We start from the raw sequence: 24584 nt of genomic DNA, 5'->3' as shown, positions 1-24584 counted from the left end.
GAAACAACAAAATAAAACACTTGTTATTAAAATATATATCGTAGTAATTATGTTATTATAATATTTTAAGTGTATTTAAATTATGTTTCTCTGAGGTAGTAAAAAAATGTAATTAATTTAAAAAAAATATTGAAAACAGGATAAAAAAAAACTGGGAGTACTGAGAATTAAATATTATTTATTTTCAATATTTGTATGTACTGCAAGATCAATTTATCAGACAAATCATATTATTATATTTATAAGCTTTTCAATTTGAAATAAAAATGTTATAATAATAAAAAAAAACATTTTTCAAAATATGTCTTCGAAAAAAATAATGGTTTGAAAGATCAAAAGTACAAAGAAAATTATATCAAAATATCTAGAATTTCGTATTGAATAATTGAATGTGAACATTTCAAGTATGTGCGTTTCGTGATTTGTGAATTACAACAAAATAACAACATCGATTTTATAAAAATCTGGTATTGCATATATATTAGTTTTTCAGTATTTTTTTTTATTTTTCCCGATATTTTGAAAAGTAATTTAAATTCAATATTTTATTAGAGAAATCACTCTTACTATTGAATATTGGAACATTTCCATGCTATAAAAAGTATATTTAGACAAAAAAGAAAAAACGAGTATAGAATCCAAAATTAAAATTGTGATAGGAAGTAAACTAAATTTTTCTGATGTAACAACCTTTATTATACCATGAAATATTAAAGAGTATTCTACAATTTTGAAATATTTCTGATACAGAAATATGGTGTAGGTATGCCAATTGTGTGAACATATCATATAATAATTTATTAATCGATCATATTTTACTCGATGATGAAGGATTTCGAGTTTCGACAGAGTTATCCATTTCTGGCCCTCATCCATACATCGACAAGGAATAATGTTCACGGGGTAACAATAATTGGTCCTGCCTGAGTAATTATTATTACCGGTATCTATATGAGTATATGTTATAGGGTTCTGTGATTAATGGTCGTCGTATGTGAATCTATATTATATCTGATAGTGGACCCAATAAAATGGTGTTTTTAATTAACCTTTTTACAGGCTTGAAGTAATTTAACTGTTTGTCTCTTGTCAATCTGTTTGAATAATCCAATATTTCTCTTACCTCCACAGCTACCTATTTTTTTGCTATGTTTGAATAGTTTTTCAAGACAATAATTGTCTCTAAAATATGAAATTAGAAATTCAAATAGGTAGGTACCTATACTTTTTTCCAAACATAATGGGAAGTCATTTTTAAATACATTTTAGTTCATGAACAACATTATTTCATGCGAAACCCTATGTTTGAGAGCTATTTTAAAAAAAGTAGAGATTTCCATTTGAAATTGTAAAATTGAACCCTCAAAACTTCTCTAAATATTATAAAAATTATAATATTGTGAAATCATAATAGATGTTTCTAAATTAAAAACCTTTTGTATTATATATTTTTCACTGTTTTGAGTGCTTATGTGATAGAATTGCTGAAACATAAATTTTGAATCCCCTTGTAATCTTATTCGTTATATTCGTTATAGTTAAAACAAGAACAATTTCAAATTTCTCAGCACTTATATTGTCAATCTTATATTTACAACAATGACTAATGCTTCAATATTCTCCTCACTGTGTCAAATTCGGTGAAATCCATCTCACTACAACATGTCTCAAACCAAATATGTCTCCTACTATTTGCACACAACACATCGGTAATCATCCAGCAAATTATAGGAGATGTATTTTCTATAAAGAACACCAAATATGACGTCGACACCCTACCAATTCTAAACTATAGTCCAATAGTCAACGGGCAAGTACTCCACACACCATAAACACACATGCTCGAACCTTCGCTAATGTGACAGGTAACGACACCACACAAATTGAAACAACTGATGTTCCTTTAGCTAACACATACAACATCCTTTATAATTGATTATATGAATTATAAAAGCCCAAACTCTCCATTCTGTAATGCACTGTCATTTCTAAACTGATCAAATTTTAAAACCATAAATAATTCTTAACACTTCAAAAAAATAGCACCTCATCATATTACTGAGCATTGCAGGCAGCTCTTAAACAAAACTAAAAAGGCAATGGTATCGTAACCAGCTTATCTAAAAAAAAAGAAAAGAAAAGAAAATTAAAAATTCATTCACCATCATTCTTCAAGTTATTATTAATTTTATATATTTATCTTACTGTTCATTTTCTGTAACAGATGCCTTGAATAAGAAATTATGTTTTAATTTTGATTAATCATAAATATAAAATATTTTCCAATAACATAGACAGTTAAAAAGGCTTAATTGCTTTTTTCTACAAAATATATGTATAGGTAACTACTTAAGTTTGAGCAGTAGTTTGAAGATTGTGTTCATCCTAGCAACAGTAAAAATGTACCAACTCATCGGTACGAACTATTTTTTTAGTAATACATTTATTTCTTTAAACGTCTGCAAAGTCTCAAGTACAATTTATAAAAAACAAAATTCAAAAAATACATACGTTGGCTGTTATTATGAAGTAAAGTAAAAAGAAGATATTAACATTAAAGTATTTAATTAGGTAATAACATTTGCAATGGAAACTAAATGATACATGAAATAGGAAATATGTATAAATATATATTCATACATTTTTAATTTTAGGAATGACAGGTTTTTTATAGTAATAATAATTTTATAAAACTTTTGTGAGTTTTAATCAAAAATGTAAGTTTTTATCTTTCAAAATAACTTAATTGTATTATTGTATATTCTTATACATAGTCTAGAGTTCAATGTTGAAATTAATATAATAATAATGATTTTTACATTTAGTCATATTCTATTTACAGAAGAAAGTCTGAAAAATATAAATTAAATTCAAATTATTTGAACAAGCGCACCCACAAGTTTTAATTACTACAAATTGAGGATAAAGTTGAAAATTATTATAAGTTATTTTAAAATAAGTTAATTGAAAAACACAGGATAAAAAAACCAAAAAGCTTTACTTTACGATTATATCACACCAAAAAAATATCCAAATAACCAGTGAATAATAAAAAAAAAACACTCAACCGCTTTGGAGAAAGCATTGTGTCACCAGTTGGTGGTTTTGACATTGTCGTCTTTAACGTTTAATTTTTTTTCCGAAATATAAACTGGATGACGCTTCTAATCCAGACTTTACATTTAGCTGACAATACACTAGCGCGAGCAAGAGTCCGTTGAGTTATTGAAAAGCCCATCGGTCCAGCACGGTAAACAATACACCTGAAATCGTTTTATTCTTTTCGCAAGAGCGAAAAAACAGCCCGTATTCATTTTTCACACATTTAGTACAAAATACATAAAAACAGTTTTGTATTGTAATTTTTGTATTTTCCGTCTCACCGTTGTCCCGGATACTGTCGCCGACTTTCCGAAAAAAATAAAAAACAATAACAACACGCACCAGATGTGAAAAACGGTCTACCTGTCAAAAGGTCGAGATTTATACCCCCCAACCCGTTCATGGCAACCCTCATCACATCCTAATTTTTATCGAACCACTGCTGACGAGCTGGAAATAGACCGTTTCAGATAGTGTTCTTGTAATGCTTTTCGTACCGTATAAATTTGACCTTACCTATTACACTACTACAGTCCGTCGGAGGATAAAAATACCTCTAGTGCTTATATTATATTGTGTGCAAATATTGTGTAGAAGAAATAAACGGGTTTCAGTAAATTCCTATAAACTGCCGACGGCGAACTATAATTTTGTTTGGTACGGACGTCATTAGAGAGAGTTATAGTAAAAAACTCTCTGGGTTTTTTTGAAAACTTATTTAAGTTTTTAAATACACCGCTGTATCATTGCCACTCACTAACTTTAACAGCTTACACGTTTATTTCCTGTAAGTACGAAACCGGCATGTCAAAATAGCAATCATAACATTGATATATTATCGAAATGTTTTTTTTTCAAGTGAGATCACGTTTACTTTATAATATAATATCATACACTTTCGGTTCATATTGTTTATACGTGATAAAAAAAAATGCAAATTGCAATATTATACTATAATATATCTTTAGCACATTTACATAATTTTATATTTATTTTTACATAATGTTATTCATGAGATTTTATGATTATTAATTATTATTGTTTTATGGATACAAAAAAATAATAATTAATATATTTAAATATATAGACTCTCATATATTTTTTACCATTGTTCATTTATAAAATTCTTTGTTAGTAATTCAGAGAATATTTTAACTAGTATGCCTGGAGACTGGGGCGCAGTGAAACATAATATTTTTTCCATCCACTTGAATGGTATTTTTAATAACTTGGGACATTGGTTTTTTTTACAATTGATATGCTTAAATAACGTTTTATAGGAAGAAAATAAATAAAAAGAATATTTTCTAAAAATGTAAAAGGGGATTCAATACCAACCTTTTTAAGGAGCTTAATAGAGGCAATTTGCTTGCATGCAAGTCATGTTAAAGTACTTACACATCCACAGTTGTATGTAATCATCTATGTGTGTGACTGCATTATAAAAGAGATTGTGGATTCTATTTTAGTTTTTTGTATTTTTCAAAGTTTTCTACAGTTTAAACTCCATATTGCAGTGTAGATTATTTTTCTAAAAATGTTTATGTAGTTAATGGACCTAAGTCTTTATTCAAAGTATAACAGAACGATATCTAACATTAAAGTATTTTAATATTTGGTAATATTCCGATATTATACATGATTAACTATTGTGTGTTGATAACAATTTACACTTTACAGGACTGTAAGAGAAATAATATTAGTAATGGCTTTTATGTACTTAATATACAATAAACATACACAATTTGATTATATTATTCAGCTAGAATTGATCTGGATGATTAGGTACTTACTTAGATACACACAAACTGTTTAGTATCTCATGAAAAACTATTTGCTTAAGAATATGTAGTTTAATATTTATTTACATTTTCATCATTAAAAATCAAAAATATTGTTTGGCAATTAATATTTATCAATTTCCCAAGAGTGGAAACACTGATTCGTTACAGACGTATAATTTAATATAACATAATAATAACATATTAATAATTACTCTCAGTTCAGATATATAATGTAAATTAGATACAGTTAAACATAGGCTTGGACAAATTTGTGCCTATAGGATATCGGTAGCTAAATAACTACCTACCCATTAGTCAATAATCATTACCTACGCATAAATGCATAATTTATTGTATTAGTGAAACACATTAAATTTGCATTATTTAAATATCATATTATCATAATATTTATAAAATATAAAAAAAAATAGATATTACTAGCAATTACAGGGTTAGCCTTTCATTTACAAGTAATGATCTTATACACAATTGCCTACCTGTAATGTATCATAATCAGAGATTGAACTTTACACAATTTTAAGAACTGTAATTTTAAAGTATCAAATAGATTTTATTATGTTGTATTAATATAATTTGACGTTAAAATGGTTTATAAGATTACAACTAAAATTGAAAAATAATAATTACTTATTTAAAACGTCTAGTTTATTTATACTATTCCATATTATTAAATTAATAATCAACATGGTGGTGAAATTATTGATTTAGTTGACCACGCAAAAGTGATTCATCAAAAGAGAAACATTATTCATTATCGTAAGATTATAAATTGGTTTGGACGTTCGAAGTAGAAGAGAACTGGATCCATTAATTTTGAAACCTTAGCAAAAAAAGCTTTGAATCCAATGTGTCAAGTGTGTAATTTTCACCGTATTGCCATTGGCCGGACGTCCGGTCTACTTCCGATGAATTTAAGAGGTAGCTACTTATTAACATAATGGTGGTAGGGAAGTAGATCGTTACTATTAGCTCATGTGGACAGCAGCCATCTATATTCTATATCCATACGTTATCTTAAAAGATTGAAGTGTTGAGACTAATACTCAATACAAATGCACCTAAAGTTGTGGACTCGGTAAAACAATTAAAACGAGAAAACCCCATAAAATATATTTAAGTATTTATTATTCATGTATTTTTATCGCAACGGTATTATGCACTATGTCAAAATCTAATGTAGAATATTAACTTAAAAGGTGTTGTATACATAATATATTCGAAATTGTATATTAGTGTTCATTAATTTTATTTTATATCACCATAATAACTAATTAATTCAATTTAATGACAAACGTTAAACTATGAGTGTTTTAAATCTTTACTCGTGGCATCTTTTTGTGAGTACTTTGTAATTTCAATCCATCAGATCAACACTAAAGAGAATACTACAATAACTCTACTCAAAATTGATTTTTCAGATGTAATGATTTATCATTGATGTACAATTGTCAATTTAAATAAACATATAACCAAATAACTCTCTTCAAATACTATTACATTATCTATTTTTTTAGTTAGATCCAATGGTATATGTTTAGGATATAATATAATTTTGTTATGTACACACTAGGTATGTTTATGTTATATCAATGTATCATAATATTTTAACAAATTTATATTATTATTTATTAGATTTATCATTATCTTATTTATTTATATTTTTCTCGACCAAATACATGCAATGCGTAATTTTAGTGATATGTACTGTGCAATATTTCTCTGAACTCTTATGAATATTTATGCTAATTTTTAACATCAAGATAATGTACAAAAGTTGTTGATTGTATTTGACTCTAAAGCGTTAAAAATGTTACATTCGAACCTGACAAAAACAAGCAAAATAACAATTAACTAGTTTGTTACTTTAACATCAGACTCTAGTATCCCAAACCCAAACTACGAAATGTCTAATATAATTATAAGCATACAATTGGCCCTAGATTAGTGACATTTATAATACTTTGAATCGTAAACAAAACTGTTTATCGTGACAATTGGCGTAATCCATAATTTAACATAATGTTTGGTACGTGATTTTGCGAAAAAATGATAAGAGTGAAATGCGCATGTAATACGAATAAATTATTGTTAGTAACAACAGAAAAATGAATATTTAAATATTGTACGACGTCAATTGGTTCATAAAAAAAAGAACCGCTTGAAAAACATAACTGATCATTTGTTGTCACATACATTATTTCTGAGGATCAGCCTCGGATCGGTCCCTTTTAAACAGCAGATACATTTTAGTTAACTACACGGGGCTCTAATACGAATCTTAATGGTTGTTGTTGGTATTTTATTCCATTGAGTAATTTCGAAGAAAATTAAAAGAGGTAGGTAAGATGGGGGGGGGGGAGCAGTATTGAGTAAATGGCGAGAAAAAAACTCAACAGCGGCTGGCGATCAGGATATAAATCGATTTCGGCTCCAGATGTGACCTCGACATGTTATAAGCACCGCGGAAAGAAGAAAAAAACACCAATGACCGAGCTTTTAGTTGGTGCCATTGTCTGGTAAGAGAAAACGCTAATGAAGTTTGACTTGATGGATTGATCTATTTCGTACTGTTTGTGGGGTAGTCCACCCACAACGCCTTTGCCTTTATTCTGTATAATAATATACAGACTACTTCTATTGTGGTTGTGTCGGTTACCAGAGGAATAAAAATAACATTGTCACTCGGTGGAGACAATTTTTACTCGAAATAAGACTGTTTTAATTTCATTAAAATTTACAAAACTACGTTGGTGCTCAACAAAAACAACTTTGTTTTTCATAGAACCGCTCACCCATATTTTGGTTTGTTTTGTTTTCAATTCATTCGCAATAAGAGTGCAACGGCAGTTTTTAAACTTTGTATTTCAGCACAATAAAGTTTGTTACATAAATAAGCTATTCCTTCATTGTTCTTTTAAAATGAAAATAACTACGAACCTAGTTACTCAGCACTAAAATTAAATTTATTTATTTAATTTTCTTCCTTTCAAAATTGAATTTTTTGATATAATATTATTTTAATTTATGGTGGCAATAATAATAAATTCACTGAAAACGTCATGTTCAAAAATAAAACCGAATGATAATGTAAACATTTATTTAAACTTAAGTACCTATGTTAAATTAATTAAGCAGTTTAAAATTATCTAAACCTTGTTGTTGACTTACGAAAGTTAAGTACCTACCAAGATATTCATCACATTTTATGTGTAGATAAAAATACAATGTAATGCTTATCTACAAGACATTTATCATAAATGATCATTAGATGATTTCATGACGTTAGTAGGTGCCTACCTACCCATCGTTTTTTTTTTTATAGGCAATAAGTAGTAGAGTATAATTTAAAAATGTTTATACCTGGAAAATAGTTTTAAAAGCATATTGTTAACACTTGTGTTATTGAACATTTTTAACCAGAAAAACTTTTGAAAATCTCCCACCATTTTAACGACCGTTTTATATTTTAAAAGTAAATAAAACTTTTTTTGTATGTTATTTATCACTTTTAGTTTTGTGTATATTGTTTTAATGAGAGTTAAAATAAATTTAAAAATTATTAAACGTTATAAGTATACCATATGCATCGGATATATTTGGCAATAGCCAATAGGTTATTACCAGTGTATACCTGCCTACTTCCGTGATATTAACTATTAGAATCTACTATCTACGTAATTATCAAACACAAATACATAATGTAACGTGCCTGGTACTGGGGAAACATGTACATTGTACACTGTCCATAATCACAATCGCATATAATCGCAAAACAGATTTTCATTACTATTTCCGCTTTGTACTTCCATACTTGGTTTCGCTACAAATTATCATAGTGACACTGTTCCTCCGATACGGCAATACGCATATAATTAATCATAACTAAGTATTGCAACAAATATCCATCAGTGTTTCTACTCCCATTTATAGATTATCTTCATGCTTCATCCTCTAACTCTTTAAACCGAGACGGTGGAAAACAAAAAAAAAACAATTTTATCGTTGAAATCGATTTTAAAGCTATTGTGGTTGGTAATATGTATTATTATTATTATTAATAAAACAACATAATCGATTAGGTAAATAAAAAATTATTACATGAGGTACCCATATTATGTGCATATAAAATGGATAATATAATTTTTACAACTAAGAAAAATCAGTTCACAACTTATAACACCATTGATAATTAAATCTATAACAACATAATTATAAGACCTCACAAGTTGAGCTTGGAGTGAGAAAACTGTTCTTTATTAATTTCCATAATATAGTCTAGAATGACCATTGACCACAATATTTACTTATTATTATTAACTATTAATTATTTTTTACATTGTATTTTTTGGGTAGCAACTTTGATAAATTGACAAAAATATTTTATGACTCGTGCTATATTCTGTATAAGAGAATAAATATTTCTATAATATTTTAATTATTATGGTTAATATACAAATACCTTGTGGCAATATCTCAGTATACTCAGATGGAATAAAGAAAACTAATTAGATATATTGATAGTAATGTCCCTACTAGGAGAGTAGGAAATAGTTTTCTTTTCGTAGATTCAAATACCTATTATATTTTCTTACATAACAAAACCATTATATTCGTAATTACACCTGTTAGTTGTTTTCTTATAACAATTTATTAATAATATTATGTACATAATAATATATACCATTCAAGGTATAATTATTGTACCAACAAAACGTGTTATTATTTGATTTGGTTTGAACGGAATGAACAATAATTGATTATTGTTACCTATATAATATTATACAATTATAACCATTAACCAAGAACTATTTCTATCATCATGTAATTACAGTACAATCAATTATTATGACTATGTACTATAAAATGTAAACACATTGCATAATTTTTCTAATAACCGCAGTGTGTGATCTCTTGTAAATACTAAATTATAATACTTTGAATAAAATTAAATGCACAACTTAATGTTTTATTAATTTTGATATGCATTATACATTTTGTACAAAAAAAGAAGGTTATAGTCAATCTGTCAAAGTAATAGGATATGCTATAAAAAAACTTCATAACACCAATTTTATTTATACAACATGCGAAAGAAATTATTATTTTTTTTTTTATACATATATAATGTTTTTATAACCTTTTATAACTCTTACACTTTGCATATATTAAAACTACTTAATTTTTAAAAACAGCCCTTTATCCTATTTTTTTTCTGACCTTGTAGTTGTGTGCGTGTGTATGATATTGGATGAGAGGTGAGTTTGCATAAATAAATGTTTAAAGCTGGACATTGGCGTGCCTGTTGGTCGTAATTCCATTGGGTTCAGTTAGGTGTAAACATAGGGGTCTCATCACCTGAAGTCCACCTCTGGTTATCATATTTAAATTTCTCTAATGCATTCATAATATTTAAATTTTCGCCAAGCAATAAAACCGGGACGTAGCCGAGTAATTGCTTTTTTGCACCTTCCACCGTCTCCGGAAAACCATGCAACATTGTATAAGCAAATAGCAATTCAAACGATCCGAGCAATATTTTATGATACTCGAGACTACATATTATTTTTTCTTAATTTAAACAAACTTTTTATGATAGTTGTATTTCAAATTAGTAGCTCATGTCATGGAATTAAATTTTTTATCTTCAGTATTAAACATAACTCATGGACCATGGTAAATTAACTGTTTACAAAATAGTATAATGTTGTGTGGTTTTAAATAAAATATTATGTAAGTACTTGTCACACAAGAACTGTTTCTAAATTTGGTCGTTATTGCGGTACAAATATAAAGTCAATTTTTAATATTTAAAAATTGCTCTAACCTTTTTATGGTAACATAAATATTGATTATAGTTTTATTTGAATTATCTAAGTGGTTTATACATTATGTGTTTGTATAAAATCATTTTATTACTGGATAAATTAATTCCACTAATCTTCAGTAGTGGAATTACATAGTAGTGTGCATTTATTTTATTGGTAAAATTGTATTTATTATTGTTTTCATTATTATTATTTTATATTATGATTTTATGTTATACTTTTATAAACTGTCTATTTCCAAATAATACACTTAATTTTTTACAATAGCTATAAGTTTTATATTACCTTCCTATGTATTGTGTATATGATAAAACAATTTAAAAGTTTCAAACACTCTTATGCGATTATATCCTAAGAATATTGACGGATATAAATGTTCATTTTTTGACAAGCAATTCAATATCTATTTATACGTAATACGAAAATTTGTTGAAGTTTAGAATATAAAGGCAAGGAAACAGTTATATATTATACACGCAATACATATTTATACCAGGTGGATTTATTAATTTGCATATGCTCACCATAAATAACAGATTCAATTATAACACTCAACAGCTTTTGGTACTCCGTTGGATATTATATAACTATAGTTAGAAGCCACAGAATAAAAAAAATATTTACACAAACAGTGTATTTTGTTTGATTGAAAGTTGTTAAATACACTCCTAACTTAAAATATATTAAGTACGATTTTTTATTGTTTATAATTACAAGATATATTAGGTAAATGTTTCAAATCATGTGAACTAAAACATAGTTTTTTAGTTTTCTCGTTTTAATTTAAATATTATACACTTACTAATAATTATCGGTTAATTATAGTTACAGTATTAAACGTTTATATGATTACTATTTTTATTCTTCATCTACCCCCTCTTATTGTGGTCCATGTTTAACTATAAATAGCCTAAGGTCTTTATTAAAATATTACCGAGAAATCGAAATGCTTTCAATTAATTTATGCCATTCGTATTATTCGGTATTAGAATGTTCTTGAAATAGTAATCCACTAAAGTGTATTATAAGCGTAATTTTGAATTTCAGAAGAACCACTACTCATAGTTTTAATACGGAAAAATTCGGGACTACGAGAGCAACTAAATCCGTGTAAGTAAAAGTTATAAAATAAAAAAAATATCAGTAAAATATATGATAGTTGCTTTAGAATATCATTATATGTCTAGGATTATTAATAAGAAAAAAAAAACTCAAACAAATATCATTAAGTATGTGTTTAGGTGCATAATATAATAAACATATTTCGAAACATTTAATAGGTATACAGTCATTATGGATAAACTAAAATAATCATCGAAATAATATTATATTGTAGTTTATTCTGATGAAAAGTTTTTGACAAACACTTTTTATAGACTTAAACACTTTAATATCACAACAATTCTGATAGGATCGTTATGTCGAAATAATACATAATGATTGTTTAATCTACGATGATAGGTTTCAATGTTGCATTATATATTTTAATTATACAAAACAAACATGTTTTAATTTTTATCAAAACTTGTTTTTAGAATGAAAAGTAAGTATATTCGCATCATGACTGGCGACTGCTAGTCAATACTTATTAGGTTCTATAATTCAAACAACCATTAAATAAAACTATTATTTTATCATTGTATCATATAAGTGTTGTTCACGGTCCACTTATCTGGAATAAGTCATATCCGTGCAATTTAACCAGCCTTTCAAGGAAAATGTGTGGTCACATCCTCATCTCGATCAAAAATGCCTATATAGGTACTATGTGGCCTGGTAGTTTTTATCCGATCAGATGGCGAACAATAATTACCAAAATGGGAATGTATCGGACACAAGAGTTTATCTGTTTTTACACAGAACCGCTTTTGGCACCAAATGGCAAGTTAGGTTTTCAGCAAGTTTCGTGTTACACTAGCAATTCGATTAATCTTTGGGTTGGTTTCCCCTTTTTTTTTCATCTTACGAACGCAGAATTTTGAAGGATCGATTGGCAACATGTTGCGCATTGTTTGGATTTTAGGTAATCTCAGTTCAGTCGACTGGACCATTAACTATTCTGGTCATTCGAATATCATTATACACAGAATCGTGTACCTATATATAGAATATATTTATTTATGTATGCCAACATTTATATCTCATAAGCATTCAATGATTTATGCCTTTACATGTGTACTTACTCATTATGTATAACATAATAATTATTGTTTTCAATTATTCAAGTTATAACTTGAATACTTGGTTAATTTTTATAATTTAAGATTTATCCGACATAATATTATAACCTAACGCCATTAGAAACTTCAAATTATAATAAAGTATAAAGCATCTACTATCCATTCAAATTTGTGAATTCCAATTGGAATTGGGTCAACTGTAATACCCAAAATTATTTTAATATGACGTATGAATTATTATTATACACTTATTAAACGCTTTTTTATTTTAGTTTTGCAATTAATCAATTTATATTTCAGATATCCAGCAGTATTTATTCTGAAAAATCTAAAGATAAAATTGTTTAGGACATTTATTAAGAGGACGCTTTTTACATAAACCACTTGCATTGTGCAAACTATTTAAAATATTGGAAAATAATCATAACTTGCTTTAAATAAAACATTAAAAAAACCTACGAAAATCACTAGATGATATTCTTACTATTAATTTTGATCATAAGTTAGTTGACTCTAATATCAAACATAACAGAGTTAAATTTATTATTCAGAACTTACAATTTACACTGCTATACGTTTGTAAGACGGAGACAACGGATTCTACAGTCACGACAAATTTTATGGTCTTATAATAGTATAAACATGAGTATTGTGGAAGCTCCTCTTTGATGCCATATACCAATGTTCTTATGAGTTACGAGTGTATGGCATCATATTTAAATTATATGTGTTATAGCCTAAACACCTTTGAACTAGGTTGGTACTGAAAAATCATATATTTAAAATAAAGACTAAATTATTCTGCATACCAAGATATTATATTAAAATATTAAATTCAATTTTACGATTTTTTTAATATTATCGTATTTCATTTGTTATGAGAATAAATACTAAGTTATGCATTTGATATTATTTATTCATAACTGTCCCATATAATAAATTAATTTGCGTAGTACCGAAAGTGATACAACATTCCTCGTTAATTTTAGGAAAAATATTTTAAAACAGTACTGAGTTAAACTGATTAAAAACATTGTAATGACAGAATAATTTCGTATGATAAAAAACTAATAGACGATTGGTATAATACGCAGTTATTTTCTGATTTCAATTAAATAGGATGAATATCTAACACCCGGTTCCTGCATTCTGTCTATATTTCTGTTTACAGAATCTTATATTTTATGATTTATATTTATACTAACGTTGACTACAATTTATAATACATCATTTCAGCAATTTTTCAAAAACATTTTTTTATAAACAAATGATAATAATTATAACATATATAGCTGAAAAGCTACATTTTAATAGTATGATGAACTAATTGCTAACAATGTATAATGCGGGTAGTCATACTATCGCCGGATCCTAAAAACCTAAATAGTTAAATTTAACACTCACTATGGTCAATAAACCAGAGGTCACTATAGTCATTAAATGGATTAGGTATAGCAGTATTCAATACCATAATATTTTAAATCGGAATTCGTTAGTAAAATTAAAGCTAATATTGTGTAACAGTGCTGTAGGCGTAATTCGGTTTGCATTTTTGGTGTTGCTGACTTTTTTTATGTTACGGTGAATACTCAGTCATCCGCTTCTGTCCTTCAATGGCCTCAATCGTCTAATGCAAAAATGTGTATACAGAGTTAATTAAAGGGTTTTTTTTTAATGTTCAACGAAATATTATTGAATTCAAAGCTAAAAATAATTCTCAACTGAGTATAAATATTACTAAGTAGTTTTTAACTATCATAGTCCAAATAAACCAAACCGTATAATTTGTATGTTTTTGGTGTTGCAAATGCAAATTGCAACACCCTAATAGTACCACTACAACAATGTATTGTATTTTATGTCAAAATTAAATTTGACGCCAAAATAATAACACAACATAACAATTATTACCAATATAATTTTGAAGAATTGAATGGTGTATGTCTTATTGTATAGGAACTTTCACTTAGGCATTGTAGTAGATTTTTACTTAGCGTTTCACACAATATAGAAAACAGGTATAAAATATTTTTAATAGTATGCATTCGAGTATAAATTCATTTTTTTTAAAATAATGTATAGACTTTGTTGTGTATTATGAAAATATTTTTGGTATTTATATAATCTCTAATAACCGGACGTTTGAAATACACCAATAAATACAGACTTTATACCTATATAGTACCTATATATTGTGTAAGATATATTATACAATTAACTAACTAAAGAAATAAATAAAATGTTTGTGAGCAAAAAGAATTCCATAACTATAACTGAGGACACCTATGTCCGTATAACTTGAATAAAGTGTATTTCTCTCGGTCAAAGTAAAAAAAAAGTGATTTAGTTTAATTGAAATTGTTTATAAAGTTAAATCCAAAATCAATAAAATGTTTTTTGTATTAAAACACTATCTTATTTCATGGCCTCTAACTGTATCGGCATTGTTCAAATATACTGACCACAAATATTATATACATAATATATTATTATGTACCGTACAATAATAGTACATTGTACTGACGTTAATTTTATTCCTAGTATTTCACTTAACGGGACGTAATTATATGCATATATTTATATTAAATTCCGTGAATAGTATTGACATACATATCTAGTCGATGGTACATATATTGTATCCATCAAAGTTTGATGATTTAATTATGAAGGTCACTGCAATAACAATTCAATCGATAGTATGGTTAATTTATTTGTTGACGTTTTTTTTTTTACATCCTACATAATAACAATTAATAGTTGTAGTTGTGTCCGTATTCCTGTAATTTACTTTGATACCAATACGTTGTACGTTTTAATATTTAATTGAATTAATTTTAATATTATGAATTACTGTTTTAGGATTTAGTTAATCATATTCTCATATCAAATCATACTCGGAACGTTTCAGAAACGATTTCATGGGGCATAATTAAATCACTCAAACACACACACATACACACACACAGCAAAACAATCAAGATTAATTACCTCCAAGCCGCATTGCAATGGCACAGTATATCTATTCGATATTGTTCGTACATAGATATAGCTAATACCTATTTCGATAAAACGAAATAACTTTATAGTTATTGAATAAATTAGAAAAACAATATTCACAAAAATGTTTTAGATATTTAAACGCTAATTTCTGTGGAAAACTAATAATATTGATACTATAATGTCCGGTTATTGATTATTGTACTGATAAAAAAAGTACCTATAGTAAACTAAATAAAATTATTCAGAACTGTACAAAAAAAAAACTTTTCCGCTTAAAAAATGTATATTACGAAAATATGTAATAAAGTTCATTCACTTTTGGTAAGCTTGTTATAATACTCTTGAAAAGTTGCTAGAAAAAAATTTTAAAATTACGGTTCATAAGTATCATGTAGGAAGGTAACAGAATGTCACGTCAATGTGGTTTTAATTTTGTAGTTCCTAACTATGCAACCTTATAGGTATTATCATAGAGTGTTTGAAACACACGTTATCTTTATTAGTGGTTATATTGTATTAATTATTTAGGTCCAAAAGTATTAAACTATTGCTGCGGCACTATGATTGACATATACCTAATACTGTTTTGTGTACAATAGGTATAAAAGTATTCCTTAAAATAGGTAAAATGATGACGAGACTGTGATATTTTTCTATTTTATTAAATTCTTTCAACTAACAGTAACAGAAAAAAAAAACCAATCATCTATTTTTCTCCGGTTAAGATGATTTTCCACCACTTAAAACATACAGTCACTTGACCGTTGTGTTCCCTCCCCACATTAATTCAGCCCTGATCATTTTAATGTTAAATCGTTGCTTTTATCGTTTTTTTTCAGACGGGCTTCGACGAATTTTGATCCTGCGGCCTGTCCTCAAGCCCGCAACGAGTATCATATGGCCCTGCTCGGAGCACTCGCGGCCACCGGCAGTAGAAGCCAGGGCTGTGTGCTGCGGGTGGCGGCCGACGCGATAACGTTCTACTGCGGTGGTGACGTGGTCAGTGGCGACAGTGGCGGCGGTGACAGTGGCAGTGGCGGCGACGGTGCCGCTGAATATTACCCGGCCACAGCGGCGTCCGGCCGGTTGTCTGCCCCGGGTGACCGATTTGGCGACTACTTCCGGCGGCCCGTCCGGTCGGTGGCCATCGGTGACGGCGGTTCCGGTGCCGGCGGCTACTACTACGGAGCCGAAAACGGTTCGTCAGCAGCCGCCGTCCTGGCCAACGCGACGGCAGGCGTGGAACCGTTTCTGAACGGTTCGTACAATCACACACTTGGCGCCGAAGTAGAAGACCTCACCAACTACATATTCGTCATTTCCATCGGCATAATACTGGGTGCGATGATTCTGACGACCATTTGTGGTGAGTCAATCGATATTGGTGGCTGCGCGTTGGTACAACTGTACTTCTCCAAGTCGGTATAGCACATTTGCATCGCCAGCCAGCATAGTAGATAATTGTACAGATAATTTCTCAAACAGATTTTTTTTTCATTAAACATAATGCTTTTGAATATTTCACATTATAACAATGTAAACGAAAATAGTCAAATATCTATATAGATTAAAATGACATACTTTATGTTATCTATAACATCAAAATATAACTCCACTACAGGTGATGAAAAAAAAAATCGCCCTTTTATTATGTAAACACGTAGATACCGAGTGGTGTTGGTTCGCACACTTTGCAGGGTTGTTTTATACTCAAATTATTACGAGTCATGTACATCGTTCTCTTGAAATAAATTGTATTAGACAAATGGACGGGTGCAATATTATTCGGGTTATTTTGATACGTGATAATGGTATTATAAAGATGAACTTAAAATGAACGTTGGGTAAGTAGGTACTTCGAAATCGAGTTTCACTCATAAATTCTGATGGGTTTGAGAATTGAATTTCTGAAACATAGGTACCTACGGCATACAACAATTTATGTACAAATATTTTCGTTCTTCTGATCAACTACATTTGACTATTTAAAACTAATATTTTCTTATTATAATATTATACTGTAGGTCATACCCGTTACACTGAGGAATAATTTCCATATAATATATTATTTTCGTGACTGTTGAACTTCAATTTTACAGTGATTATGATATTTTGTGAACGAGAAGAGGTAAAAGCATCATATTTATAAAAATCGTTCACATTAAATGTCTTTAAGTTCAACAAATTTTGTTTCATGATAATCGATTTAAAACAACACACCAATATCCGCGGTAGTATCTGAAAGCCCACGGACAACAATGGCCAGAAAAACCATTTTATTTTTCATCATAAGCATTTTTCACCATATTACAACCAATTATCGATCTAGGTAACGATTACCCGTCATCGCATCCCACGTATTATCCTATTGTTAGGAGAGTACATTGTTTTGTTTTTCATACTACATCGAATAAATCGATTCCGTCGTAATTATTCCGATCAGGTTGGCACCACCTGTATTTCAACAAAACATTCATTAGAATATTAAAACTCAGTTATTTGTTTATTTTTTAATTTCGTATTTTTACAGTAGGTAGGTGGCTGGTTTTATTTCTACCTTTTTCGTTACGTTTTAATGCAACCATAATACCAGCTCTTCAGCACTTACACCGATTACCTACGTCAATCAAATAGTTGAACGTTAAATTTAAAAATTACATTTGTGCTACGCCTTTTTTTAAAATTTTAACATTACAATCAAACAGTTTCCGGCATTTTTATAAACAAAAACTATTACTAAAACAGTACCATAAGTGCACTGGTACGTACTGATGTGCTTTCATATTTTAAAAATTTCTTTTTTTTGGCCAGTAATGGTTTTTTTTATTTTTTTTTTATGACATTTCAACTCACATAAACGTATATGTATTTTTAGTTACCTGATTTTAACCACGCACACAAGGTAAAAAAAAAACACCAGACTAATGGCATAAACCGCTTGTGTAATGAAATCAACAGCGTTGCGAGCGTTTTGAAGCGTAATGGTTACTAGCGTAGGTAATGGCAAAAGAAGATCTGAAGGAATGAAAATAACGTAAAAACGTTTCCATTCATAAGTTATTTAAAAACTCCTTCCTGAAAAAAATTCAATATGTACCACGTTTAGAGTTTATAAAAACACAAATAGGTAACTCAGTTAAAAATGGGATGGATGTATTAGAAAAACATATTTTTATTCTTGTATATACGTAAATATTGTTTTTATAAAATTATTCATTCATAGATCAATACACACAATTTAATTTAAAAACAAAATATGTTTACAATAGATATTATTTTTAAAATTGCATGATGAATAATTACGTTATTTAAATTTCAAATCTCCTATGAGTAATAACTAAAGTTCTAATAAGTAGATTATTATCATACCAATCAAATAATAAATTATTTAAAATGATATAAATCAAAATATAAAAACTAATAAATATTAAGATAAAGTTATAATCGTATATATTTTTATTTTCCATGTATTTGTATCAGACGTATTAGTTAAATAATAAAAAAAAAAAACAATTCCATAATATTGTGAACTATCTTATTAATATTCCTTTATTTATAACATTCAATAACTAATGCCTATTGTGAATTTTGCTCTTCGACAATCGCTCATGCTTTTAAGATGGTATAAATAACAGTTCAATTTAAAATAAAATAAAAATTGATTATGATGATCATAATTTCACAAACATTTACATCAGAATCTTAAACCATAAGATATTTATTAATTATTTTAAACAAAATACATTTTGTATCCGAACGTTTCACAAAATATTTGGATATCAGTAGGTATTCTAAAAATTTGAACAAATATCTATCAAAATTAATGGAACATTTTAAGTTTATATAATATTAGAAATATTAAAAATGTTTAATTATTTCTTCCTTCATATTACTAAATACTTAAAAAATATTTTTCAGATAACGAACCTATTACAAAATATATTATTTTTATATTACCATCGTCGCATCTATTTACACAAGAGATTTGCTTAAATATGAATTCCACGGTTAGATAAATTATACAATTGGTTTTTTCAAACATTGCTGACAACCGTGCATGTACACAACACTCATTAAAATGAAGTATAATTATATACGCGATATTTATACACAATGCTATATGTAACATATTTTTAATAATCAAAAAGTATAAAAGAATATAAAAGTGTTATAGTTGTATATAAGATCATGGCGGGATGTTAGCACGGGTTTTGTTGTATACTACTGGCAAAATGAAACGCAAAAAATGATATTTCAGTAAATAAGACACTTTCATATTTTGCTGTTCTCGGTGGTTTATCTAAAATGCGGCATTTAACAACACAATGAGCGTTTTGGATATACTTATAACTCTGTAGTTAAATATGCTTTCGCTGTTTCACGTATAATATAATAGCTACAGTTTTATGAGATCCTTTCGGTCGTATTTATAATATGCCCATGGTTACTTTAACATCACATGTACTTATCAACTTTTTACTAACACAAGTACTATCTGTAGTGACTATAGAATACTACAATAAGAATACTGTCAAAGTGTATGGTTTTTGTTTCACAGAGGAAAGAGCTTCATATTATAACTACTATATTTACCAAAAATAATAATGATTTTAATGTGCTATTGTTTTTAAGCGTATCATCTCATACCGAAATATTTATTGTTTTATTTTGGTTAACTTTTTTGAATTATAATTGTTATAAAAAATTATAATTATTTATATACACTACATTGAAATTATTATTATACTGGTATAGCTTTTATACGTTTTTATAATATATCGATATTGGTAGTTAGTTGTCACTTTTTATTATACACGTTTATACACTTGATAACTAACATACCTATGTAATGTTTTTACCATTTTGAGTCAACAACAAAAAATATATACACTTTTTGTTTATACTAGTAACTTTGCCTATCTGATCGAATTGGCTTAAGTGGGTTTGAATATTTATAACGTCTGAAGAAAATATAATACATAAATATTCATCTTTTACACTTTAATTATTTATTATTTTAGTTGATAAACAATGTAATTATAAGGAAAATTGTATAGGTAATCAAAATGCAAAAATTAATTAATAAATGAATATAATGGATCATACTTCCATAAATTAAAGTCTTATGATGAGTATATTATCGTAAATCTCTTCAGTTCATTGGCCTTATTATTCAATATCTTTTGAATATTAGGAACGTTAATTCTTACAAATACCTACAACAAAAATTATATGTTTGTTAAAAAGAAAACTACGAAAAACAATAAAGTAGAATAATAAAACTAATTGTTTGAAATAAAATAGTTATAATTTGACTTTTCAAATTCATATTTTATAGTTTTTAATAGTTCTGCTCAAAGTCCAAACTGTACATTCCGAATGAGATACAGTGCAATGACGTAAAACTTAAAATATTAAGTAGTTTAATGTTTTATACCATTTCCTCGACATTGTAGTATAATATTAATTTATTTTCTTCGTTTTGTTTCAATTTGTGAAAGATAATTTATATGCTAAGCGATTGGCCAAAAATGAAAAAAAAACTATTTTCATGTATATGCGAAAGTAGCAATGGCTAAATAAAATGAACATAATACAAACGTTAAGATTAACCAGACGAAAGAGGTAGTATAGACAATAAAAGAGCTTATGGATAAAAATAAACGTTGAGAATGCGATTCTCATTCGATTTAAAAACAAAATGTAAACATTATGTAAAATAAATGTTATTTTTTAGAGTCTCGACAATGTGAAATTACATTATTATACAATTTATTATTGTCAAAGGATATTTATAATATGGGGGAAATAAGTACAAATCACATCCGATTGAAATGTATAAGTAGGTATACGAATAAATTTATGCTCAGGCCACTTTGTGCTAAAATATCTACGCACGGTAAAATATATTATTGTAATTTGTGTGCTTATAGGTATTATCAAATATCTGAGGCTCATGGGATTGTCGTATTGCTTATTATTATAATAGTGCATTGATCGGCTGTTAAATCGTTCTACGACTACCTGCACTTTATACTACCATTTAGTAGGTAGCTTAAATAAGTACCTATTACCAATACTATAATGTTAGTGTCGTAAAATAAGATTTAATTGTCGGCAAACAAATCCACAGACTCAGGTCATCTATTTTTATTTTTCATGAAAAGTGTCGATATTTGTACTTATTATTGCTATTATTGTTATCAAGAAATGCAAGGCATTAATTGTAATGGACAAATAAATATAATTGGTTTTTTTTAATTTACTAGTGATAGTAAAACTACTTTTGTTTTCATTCAATAGTTTGTAACATTGCCAAAATCTTTAATTAAATTCGTGTACTCACTGCCGAATATAACAATATATTAACTCACATTTAAATTAATTATTCACTCGTTCCAGAATCGAGTAATTATTTGTTTTTCTCGATGGTTAAATTTAAATATATGCAACAGTAACGATCCATTTCGTGTCTGGATGTTTTTATTTTGTATACAATTAATATTTTGAACACAATTCAACATAAACTTAAATAACTAATATACAAATTCAAGTCTATATAAATTTTAAATTTGTCTATAAGTATAAACCTACTGATAAAACTGGTAGTAGATTTATATTTTTATAATGCTATTTTTACACAGCTTTTTGTCTTTATATTACTAATATAGGCTTATAAACAGATAGGTAATGCATTTAACCACAAGGAGAAAAATTAATTTCCAGGAATAATCCCGTGCCATTATGTTTGTTATTAAAAAAATAATAATCATTATTATTATTTTATTTTTACCAAAAGGTTTAAAAACTGTAAAATACGAGATGGAATTCATAAACGCAATGCAATAAATTATTTATAATATTATATCTATTGTTAAACATCATAAAATTCCAAAACTACCAGCATTGTTCTTTATATCTTGTATGTGAAATAAATTAAAATTACACAATTATAATATTTGCAGGTAACGCGTTGGTGATTGCAGCAATTTTGTTGGAGAGGAATTTACAAAACGTGGCCAACTATCTCATTGTCTCGTTAGCGGTCGCCGATTTAATGGTAGCATGTTTAGTCATGCCCTTAGGAGCTGTTTATGAGGTATGTGCAGCATGATTCACAAAATTTAATTTATTGTCAATTTTAATAAGTTTTAAATTTGAATATATATTTTGAATATGTATTTTACATTTTTACTATTGATTAGGATTTGTAAAAGTAATTGATTCCAAATTAAACTTAACCACGGTTCACAACACAGGAGGTTACCGATTGCGTTTAATGAACATTTCATGTACCAATATGAGCTCAATTATTTAAAAAAACATAGACCAGTTGCGCTTTGTTATTTTTAGGGTTGGTAGATCAATTTCATTAGATAATAGTTGTAAGTCATATAAATTTAAAATACAAAATACAAATAAACATAATATTTTTTATATTCAGTAAACTAAGGTATAGGTATAAATTTAGTTACTATGCCTACTTAAATAAAATAAAAATATACAATCATATCGACAATTGGGTATTATAAATAATAATAATAATAATAATAATAATAAATGACTAAATAATAAAAATTTTAAATGAAAAGCAAAAAAAAAAAAGTAAATTAGCCCATATTCTTATTGTGTCTCTGGGTACAGATGGTATATTTCTTATAAAAAAAAAAAAAAATGAAAAGCAGTATGTAATATAGTCATAGGCCTTATACTACCATCAGAAAAGAACTCAGTATAACAACAGCATTACGAGAGGAGTACAAATATCTCGTTTGCAGTTATGCAGGCTGTCTTGACGACAAAACACGATAATCTTTATATCTATATATTTTACCCTTCTACCCCGCACTACCATCCATATTTGGTAAACGAGTAAAGAACGAGCGTCCTCTATGTCGTTACGATTTTCGTTAGCTCATTGCTTGTCAAGTAGAATGAGGTCTATGAATATATAGTATGCTACGTAAAGTAAGAATATAATATTGAGAGTACATAATATAGTATCTGATCTATGCAATAGTTTTGAAGTAACTAAAAGGTGGACAATCAGGGCGACGGCATAATATGTACAGTCATACAAACATAATAATACTAATTATATATAACTGACAATTTGATGTTATTATTTGGGCACCAAGTATCTCCCCGTTTTGATTGCTTCACTTGAGTTAACTTATAGCCATCACTTGGTATATTACCATCATAGTGTTACTCTTTAATATAAAGTATTGTTGCAGTGTGACTGATTAGGCCCATAAAAAGCTTGTGTTTACCAACTTGATTTAAGTTTATATCATGTAAGTATGTATCGCTACGAACTAAGATATACTGGACTGGTATCGACATGATTGGGGGGTAGAAGACGAAGGGTCCTCAAATGTCTCGACACCACCACTCCCCTCCCCCCCATCCTAATAGGCCACCGAAATGCACAACTAGGGGTAGAAGCATTAAGACAATTTATTAATAATGTTGTACATTTAGATGTTTGCTATTTTGAACAAATTTTGGTCATCAAAATATATTATTATTTAGTTTAACAATTATAATTGTAGAATAAAGTTTATGATTTTTGATAAATTATAAAATATTTAAGAAACGATTTGTCGATACTATTAGTGAATAGTAATAGATGTTTGAAATACTTATTATATAGAATAGGTTTTCTAGGA

General features: G+C 27.9%; 1 protein-coding gene across 3 annotated transcripts in view; it reads left to right on the top strand.

Moving 5' to 3' along the window:
• Positions 1-24584, top strand: part of LOC111031982 (5-hydroxytryptamine receptor-like) — a 203062-nt gene that overhangs the window by 112053 nt on the left and 66425 nt on the right. For 2 of the 3 annotated variants that reach the window (XM_022312135.1, XM_022312136.1), the window contains 2 exons: positions 16752-17278; positions 22878-23011. In XM_022312135.1, coding sequence (XP_022167827.1) covers positions 16810-17278; positions 22878-23011 — 603 coding nt within the window. In that variant the 5' untranslated portion in view covers positions 16752-16809. Of the gene's footprint in view, positions 1-11684; positions 11843-16751; positions 17279-22877; positions 23012-24584 lie in introns of those variants that run through there. The other variant, XM_022312137.1, reaches the window with a different exon arrangement.

This window comes from Myzus persicae, unplaced genomic scaffold (genome assembly GCF_001856785.1).
Source record: "Myzus persicae strain clone G006 unplaced genomic scaffold, MPER_G0061.0, whole genome shotgun sequence".
In the NCBI taxonomy this organism is placed as follows: domain Eukaryota; kingdom Metazoa; phylum Arthropoda; class Insecta; order Hemiptera; family Aphididae; genus Myzus; species Myzus persicae.
This window is presented reverse-complemented; position numbering and strand designations above follow the sequence as displayed.